The 8,204-nt window shown below is 47.6% G+C and overlaps 1 protein-coding gene across 1 annotated transcript in view; it reads right to left on the bottom strand.

Moving 5' to 3' along the window:
- Nucleotides 1-6,402, bottom strand: part of FAXC (failed axon connections homolog, metaxin like GST domain containing) — a 22,771-nt gene extending 16,369 nt beyond the window's left edge. The window contains exons 1-2 of the mRNA XM_027901957.1: nt 6,128-6,402; nt 5,520-5,655 (exon numbers count right to left, since the gene is read on the bottom strand). Coding sequence (XP_027757758.1) covers nt 5,520-5,655; nt 6,128-6,396 — 405 coding nt within the window. The 5' untranslated portion in view covers nt 6,397-6,402. The remainder of the gene's footprint in view (nt 1-5,519; nt 5,656-6,127) is intronic.
- Nucleotides 6,403-8,204: the final 1,802 nt, after the last annotated feature.

Genomic DNA, 8,204 nt, shown 5'->3' with positions numbered 1-8,204 from the left:
GAAAAAAAAAAATCAAGTAAACAAACAAATATACAAACCCTTCAGGTTCTATTTCAATGAAAATAAAGATTTTTAAATAATGTTCTCTGGTTTTAAAGCCAACAACATCCAACAAACTTTTTTTTCCAATTAATACTCTAGAGCATTAGCAGCTATTCAATCAGAGCAGCACTTTTACCCTATGTGACAATGCAAATAAAACTATTTCCAGGCCCTGCAAGGTGTTACCTGCTTTTATGCTGGATGCCATGTAACGTAGCGTTATTAATATTAATATTAAATATTAATTAAAATTAATATTATTAAGTACCCAGGTTATTTAAGAATTGGAGATGCTCAGATCTCCCAGAAAATTAGATTAGTTATGCTAAACAAGTTTTTAATCACAGGACTCACAACTAAATTTTGCTCTTGCACAGAGCTGCACTTTTCATGTTAAAAGTACTTTAAAAAAATTAACTAACTACCTAACACAAATGCCTGCATTACCTGCAAGGATAAAACACACACTATCACAATCATATACAAAAGGCATATGATTCCCTTACTGAGCAGGAGGGAAATCTGCTTTCTGCAATTTCAGAACTTAGAAATCTCATACATTGTTACACTTGGGTCTCCAAGAGCCCAGCAGAGAGTACAGCACTACTGCATTGCTGAATACTGGCAGAGGAACACCTGCTCAGCAGAGCTCTCATGCAGAAGCAGCAATGGATTTTCCCCATTGGAGAAGGTGAAACACAGAGATTACAGAATCTATGGCTCGTCTGATAAACTAGAGACGAATTGCTGGCTGTCAAAACGTGATCAGACATTTGGCTTCAATTCTCTTACTCCTGACAGCAGAGACACAAGGCAGAACTTCCTTCCTTTCTTGTGATTCTCATACTTGCATCCTGTTATTTAGTGAATGAAAATTCCTAGACTAGATTGCTGAATCATAAAGACCCACAATAAAGGCTCTGCACTCAAGTCTGGATGTTTAGGGCTTGCAGTTCTGGACTGATCTGTTTGGGTCTTAAGTATTAACCCTTCCTGAATCCACTTAAGGTGGATTAAGGTACTCTCACAGCAAGGAGTGTGTACCAGAACATGCCTCCCACTCAGTCTGAAAGCACCAGCACCCAGGTTACCACTCAAAATCCAGATGTGCAATGCACTACAATCATGCAGCCATTCCTGGAGACTCTTCCCTTGTGGATGAAAACAGACAAACGGGTAACAGTGCTGGGAAACAATGCCTTCTGGCTCTAGCCTCTTCTGGGATTTGTGCCCAAACAAACAGCATGCAGGGATACTGGATTACATAATGTCTCATGTACCACACCCCTGCATGGGTGAACAAGGCACCTGAATCCCTCCCACTTGCATGTGTGGGTGACATGGGGATCATTTCCAATGGAGAAACTCTAAAAGCACTGCACATCCAAAGCAAAGCAGAGCACTGCTTCCTTCCAAGACCTTTCCTTCATCAAAAAGAGTCTTTCAGCACTGAGACTGGCTGATAGAATTCCGTAATTTTTTATTATGACTTTACTAAAGAACCCCAAGATTTTTCTGGAACTACACAGTGTGTCTAGAAGGCACTAAGCAGTGCTAGTTTAATATTCGTTAGGCCCTTCCAATATGATATTTCCCTTCTTGAGCATAAACATGGATGTTTTGCAGAAGCTACTGGACTTGAAGCTGTGATTATTATTTTATCTTGCAATTACTGCAGTCCATATGATTCGCAACCCAGAATAAAATAAAGTAAGTTGTTATTACTCAACTGCACGCTTCTTCAAACCATATATCTAAAACATTAGCCACCTAAACATATATCTAAAACATTACCTACATACATTGCCTAAGAAGATTTTCATATTTCACTACATATGGTTTATCAAACAAAATAGGAAGCATCTTTCAGTGACCTGAGAAAACCTTAGTTTCTTGAGAAATCTGTTATACTGTTCTTCTGTTCACTGTTCTCAAATGGGAATTTTTAAGCTTGAAACCTCAGTATCCTTATGGCTGCTACTAACTGTCATCAAATATTTATCAATTTTCTACTTAAAAACTGTTGCAGTTGCAAAGCAGGGGAAAGCTTTGGTATTGTTAAAAACCAAACAAGAAACCAACAAAATATCCCCTCATACCTCATAGTACATTAACTGAATTGCAGCCTGCAAAATAACAATAACAGTAGCTCCACAGAACCTCATTTATTGAAGAATTTATAAAAAGAATGGCACAAGGCATTTCTGGGGTAATTTTATAGTATTATCCCAAAGAAATTAGGTGTCACATTTTCAATTACTACTTCTTATGCTTTTACTTTTACACGTCTCCTCCCAAAAAGGTTACCATCTTCATAGACCTGGAATGAAAACAGCACATTTCTGCTCGCTAATTATTTATCACATTACATAAAGGCTCAGCTCCTCATATTCTTCAGGAAATCAAGGAACATCCAAAACATCTCTATGAGCACCCAGAATGGGCTCTTTCAAAGCAGGCTTTATCAAGAAAAGCACCAAACATTTTGAAGAAACAGCCAGGCACTGTGACAGCCCAGCCAGGGTGGGGCTGCCCAAATAATTTTTAATGGAGAACTCACATGTAAATTCAAGAAAATGTAAGCACATTACAAGAGTGCATCGGTTGGGAGAAATTCAGCTGAAAGTAGGAATGTGTTACCCTATTCCAATCCTCACACACCATTAAGTAAGTAAGTAAGTAATGGCCAGTCTTCGTGAACAAAGAACTGGGGAAGGTCTTTACACCTTCCAGCCTGCGCATTGGATTTTTTAGGTGAGACACAGTGTGCGCGGAACTGAGCCCACCCTTTAATCCTAAGGCTCGTCTGCCGGGGCCAAGCGAGCTTGGACGGTGGCAGCGAGGTCCTCAGGATGTAGATGGATTGCCTTACAGGGCTAACGAGCTCCATCTGCCTGGGGAGGGGCCCTGACCGGGAATCAAACCTGGGCCTTGGCGGTGACAGCGCCGCGTCCTTAACCACTAGACCACCAGGGGCTCCCTACACACCATTAAAGCACGTTGTGAAACACACACAGCAGGTTCTTCAACAGCCTGATGTACTATAATAAAGTATAAACATAAACAATTGAAAAAGTAAAAGCAGTCTGACCACCTTGCTGCCTTCTCTTCACTGTATTTCACAACCCTCCCTTTCAAGCAGCCTCTCCCTGGCAGAGTGATGACCACAGCAGGTCTCCTGAGAGGAGCACCAGCTGCCACCTGCAGTGCTTCTCCATCACAGTCCCTGCCAGCATGCAGGAAGTGAGGTGTTTCCTCCTGGATCCCGCTATACCCCACACACACACACGCCCACCCTGCTGCCTGCCAGGCAGCCATCAGATGCCTTTGCCACCTACAGCATCCTACAGGTAACAGTCGTGAGGTAACCAAATAAAAGTCTCCAGGTAGTCTGGTATAGAAAACTCCGTAATTCCAGCCAAGAATAATGCTACCCCCTGCTCCCTTCCCACTCAATCCCACAGCAGTATCCACAGCTTCCTCCACCTGCCAGAGCCCAGTGCAGCACTGTACTCAGGGACAGAAACAAAATCTGCTTCTTCCAGAAAAAAAAGCTGCATCCTCAGCTTATAAGCTCAGCTCCATCAAACTTACCTCTAAAACCCTACAAACACCTTAAACCTCTATAAGCCAGCACAGCTAAAAGCAGCAACCTGGCATTCCCAGCACCCACGAGACCCATTCCCGCTCCTGCAGTGTAGCACACGGAGCATGTGGGAACCAAGCTGGGTCAAAACGAAATTAACTAAACCTCCCTGGGTCCAGCTGGGCCAGCTCCAATCCAGCATGATCTGCTACAGAAAAGCACGAGGAGGAAGGGACAAGAGGAAGCAGCTGAAGGTAGGACTGTCGCTTTTTGATGGTCCTGCTGACCTATGCCAGCTTAGTGTTCTCACAGCTATCAGTGAGTAGGGGCAGAGAGAGATGCAACACCAAAAAGCAATGCTGAGCTTCAGTCCAGAAAATAAAGAGGGAAGGATAACCCTCAGATAATTCCTCTCTCTCGCAAAAGCTGGGCGAATCATTTATAACCAGTATGAGCTTCCTAAACGACTCCATCCAGACTCACACAAATGCACAGTGTTATCTTTTAGACGAAAGTGACCACATCTTGTCACAACCATCTTCTATACTGCAGCTTCCTTCAGCTACTCTCCACCAGAGCAACCTTGACCATCACAAACCTCTGAACTGCATCAACTGCCATCAGGAAGAAAACAGATCTCATCAATATTGTCTTCTCTTCAAACATGCAATTTCTACCCAAATTACTCTGGGTGGAGAAGCAATGTGCACAGAGTCCTCCTGCTCCAACAGCATGTTCAAACTTCAGTGTCTTGCAAGTTCTGTAAACCTAAATGAGGAAAATACATCCCATGGGATGGAAATCTTCCTCTTTAGAAATCCAAAGTATCTGATTGAATTACCATTAAATTGTAAGATAGCAAACAGGCTTTTTATACAGAGTTAAGCAAAATGTACTCATTAGGTTTTCTTTCACTTCTGATGTAAAGGAATTTAATCACAAATGAAACTGAATGAATAACAACCATGAATGTGTTTTTTAACAAAAGTTGTAATAGGGTTGGTTCCCCTCTGTACAACACTGGACATAAAGCATTCTTCCTAACATCTTGGAGACATTTCTTCCACAGAAGATCTTAACTCTGTGTATCTTCACTGCTGCATCATCGTAAAGGCAATCGGTGCTTAACACAAACAAAAAGAAAACCACCCTATGTTTCAAAGAGCCTGTGTGCTGCACAGCCTGCCAACACAACGAAAAGGTGCGCGCCAAACTCGCAGTGTCGCAGCTAAACCCTTGATGCTAATGGGCGAGACTGACAGATCCAAGTTTCCGCTCTCACAGCTTTCATTCACTGGAGAAGCTCGGGCTTCGTCCCCTATGGGAAGATGGCATGAGAAGCACCCAACCACAACTACAGAGCAGTATTCATGACCTCTAAACTCAAACCTGTTTCACCTCACTGTGGAGGAAGCACCAGTCGTGGGAGGTGAAGCAAAAGGCAAGCACTTCTTGGCAGGAGAGCTCCATACAGAAACCCTCCAGGAAAATAAGAAGCTGCAGCTGTCTAATCATGATGTCTTCAGCATGGTGAAATTCAAAGATCAAATAATGTTACGCTTTAGTTCTGCGGTGTTATTTAGTGTTATAGAAACTCCAAACTACTCTCCCACTTAAGTGTTTCCAGCCAAGTTAACTTCTTAACATTCATTTAGCTGTGCCAGTTCAATCTACAGCTGTTCCAAACCAATCTTATTCAAGTCATGCCTTTAAAGGTTATGTACCCTATTTAACTGGAGATATAAAAGCGTTGGTGTACCCACCTAGTTGTAGGTGTATGTTTACATGTCCCTGTGTGAGACAGACAAGGGGGGAGGAGAGATGGGATGTCTATGTGCCATTTCACACAATTACAGCAAGCTGCAATGCAAAAGCAAACTGCACAATTTACCTGGTAGGGTAAATCAGCCATCCGCAAGTATGTTTCCATTTTCAGACAGAATGGCGATAAACTCGGAACACCATTCCTAGGCCTTGAAAACTGATGCAGTATGATAGCATCTTTTGAATCAAGCTCTTCCTCTTTCCTGTCAAAAATGACACGGAATTTTAAAAAGTGAAGCATTGGACAGGTGCATTAAACACCAGTAAATTAAATACACAAATGATAATCTCTGATCAAGGCAACACACTCGTCCGCCTTTAAAGGGCTGCTGCAGGTTTTGATTGCCAGGGTCCGGAGGCGGTGAGAGGGCCCAGCCCGGACCACCTGTGGGGGCGAGCGCAGGGCTCGCCACGGCGTCGCCTCCTGGGCTGCTGCAAAGGGCGAATGGGGGGGGGGGGGGGGGGGGGGAGGGGGGGGGGGGGGGGGGAAACAAAAAAAAAAATGGCAAAAGCACGCTGAAAGGCAGAACCCAACCCGCCGGACGCCGACGGCCTGCCCCCCTCTCCCCCCGCAGGTACAAGCGGCTCCGAGTGCCGCTTCATCCCGGCGGGAGCGCCCCGGGCTCCCGGCGCCGCATCCCCCGCGCCGCTCCCGGGCGGCCCCCGCAGGCTCACCGGATGGCCAGCAGCTCGTGGAGCAGGTAGGCGGCGGCGGCCAGCAGGGCCCCGCCCGTCAGGTACAGCGTCTTCTTCCACCAGGAGTCGGAGCCCAGCGCCGCCATGGTGCCGCCGCCGCCCGACAGCGGGAAGGCGACGATCTCGCCCCCATAGAAGGCGGGCGGCGGCTCCTCGGGCCCCGCGCACCAGCCCAGCGACAGGCTGCGGTTGCGGCTCAGGTCCGCCACGCAGGAGCGCGGCGCCGCCAGGCCCACCCCCCACAGCATCCTGCGCCCGGCAACCGCATCCCCCGCCGCGGAGCCGCCGAGCCCCACCTGCCCTGCCCCGCCGAGCCCCACCTGCCCTGCCCTGCCCTGCCCAGCCCAGCCCAGCCCTGCCCTGCCTTTCCCGGCACGGCGGCGGGGAAGGGCCGCGCCGCGCTGGGCTGGGCGGCTGCGGCGGCTCCCTCAGCCGGCGCTGCGCGGCTGCGCGACCAGGCTGGGAAGGGAGGAAGGGAGGGAGGGGATGAGCAGGAGAGGGAGGAGGTGCGGTGGACCGAGTCGAGTCGAGTCGAGTCGAGTCGGGTCTGTCCTGCCTGCCCTGCCCTGCCCTTGCGGAGTGCCCCGGGCGCGGTAACCGCTGCCCAAAATTTAGGGCGAAAAGATGCCGTATCACTCCGGGGGAGTGGTTGCCTGTGAGCCGGTCCTGTTAAAATGCCCGTGGTTCGAGCATCGTTTCGCTGCCCCTGAAGGATCGGAAGAAGCCCCGTATTCGTCCCGTATTTTGGACAAAGGAGCCACTCCGGTGCCCGGCCGCAGCTGAGCGTTGCCACACTGCGTCTGTCAACACCGCGGCGATTTTCTTCCAGTTGTTCTGATGCTCAACGAGATGACTGAGGAGAACACCTCCATGGGCAGAAAAGGAAGCAAAATGGCTTCAAAGCAAATCTCTCGGCCCAGAAGGTCGTGAGATTTCACAGGCACTGAGGGTCCCGGCACTCCTTTGCCTGCGGCATCCTCCAACTGCAGCGGGAGCCACGGGTGCCCCGTGATGGCATGGGCAGGACTTCACCTCACGTTCTGCCAAATATCCATGGTTCTGCATATCGTGCTGACCCCAAAGCACTAACAATACCCTTTGCTTTCTGATTAATACCACTGCCCAAATGCTTAGTCCGTCATCAAATGCTGTGGTGTGTACACAGCTGCTCCAAAAAGCTCCCGCAACTTGGATATTTTATTATGCCATCAGGGGCAATAGAAGTGACCTGATCCTTCACACATATGAAGAATCTTTCAGTGTCCAGGAGAGAACAGAATCTGTGACCGGGACTTTGTAAATGCTTTGCCTCGGGATGTAGGACAGATTAGACAAAGAAGGCAGATGAGGGAGAGGAGATTCCTGAAAGAAGCTGTGGAGTTCAGATCCATATGCCGACTTCTTCAAGTGCCAGTGGTGGCCAGTTTTGTGTTTAGTTTTGCTATGCAACATCAGTGAGAGCAACTTGAAGCTATGTCAGGGGAGGTTTAGGTCAGATATTAGGAAAATGTTATTCACCCAGAGGGTGATAGACACTGGAAGAGGCTCCCCATGGAAGTGGTCTCAGCACCAAGCCTGGCAGAATCCAAGAAACTCTCAGACACATGGTGTGATTCTTGTGACTGTCCTGTACCAGGTCCAGGAACTTGACTTCAGTGATCCTTTTGGGTCCTTTCCAACTCAGGATATTCTATGATTCTCTGAACTGTCTCTGCGTCCTGCCTGCCCTCACCAGGAAGGCTGCTGTTTATTGAATACTCTCCTGCTTATTGAATGCATTTTGTTTTATTCTTCACTTTTATCTTCTTGTTTATGGTTATTCAGTAGCCACAGGCTACAGCACAAGAGCCTGTGTTTGATACATAGTGTGTGTTTGATACTGTGATGACATTCCGCTCTTGGGAATCAGTGGAATCAGAGGTCCCAGGGACCCAGTAAGCCTCAATCCACAAACAGGTTGCTCCCTTCAAAACCTGCTGCACTCCTGTGCACTCATCCTTAGGGAGGTGCTGGCTGAACACCATCTTCACAGCTGTTGGGCCACCCCACGTGATGG

The sequence above is a fragment of the Empidonax traillii genome, unplaced genomic scaffold (assembly GCF_003031625.1).
Source record: "Empidonax traillii isolate 1590-97213 ecotype Southwest subspecies unplaced genomic scaffold, ASM303162v1 scaffold826:size277384, whole genome shotgun sequence".
NCBI classification, from domain to species: Eukaryota; Metazoa; Chordata; class Aves; order Passeriformes; family Tyrannidae; genus Empidonax; species Empidonax traillii.
Note: the sequence above shows the minus strand (reverse complement) of the source record. Positions and strands in the feature narration are given on the sequence as shown.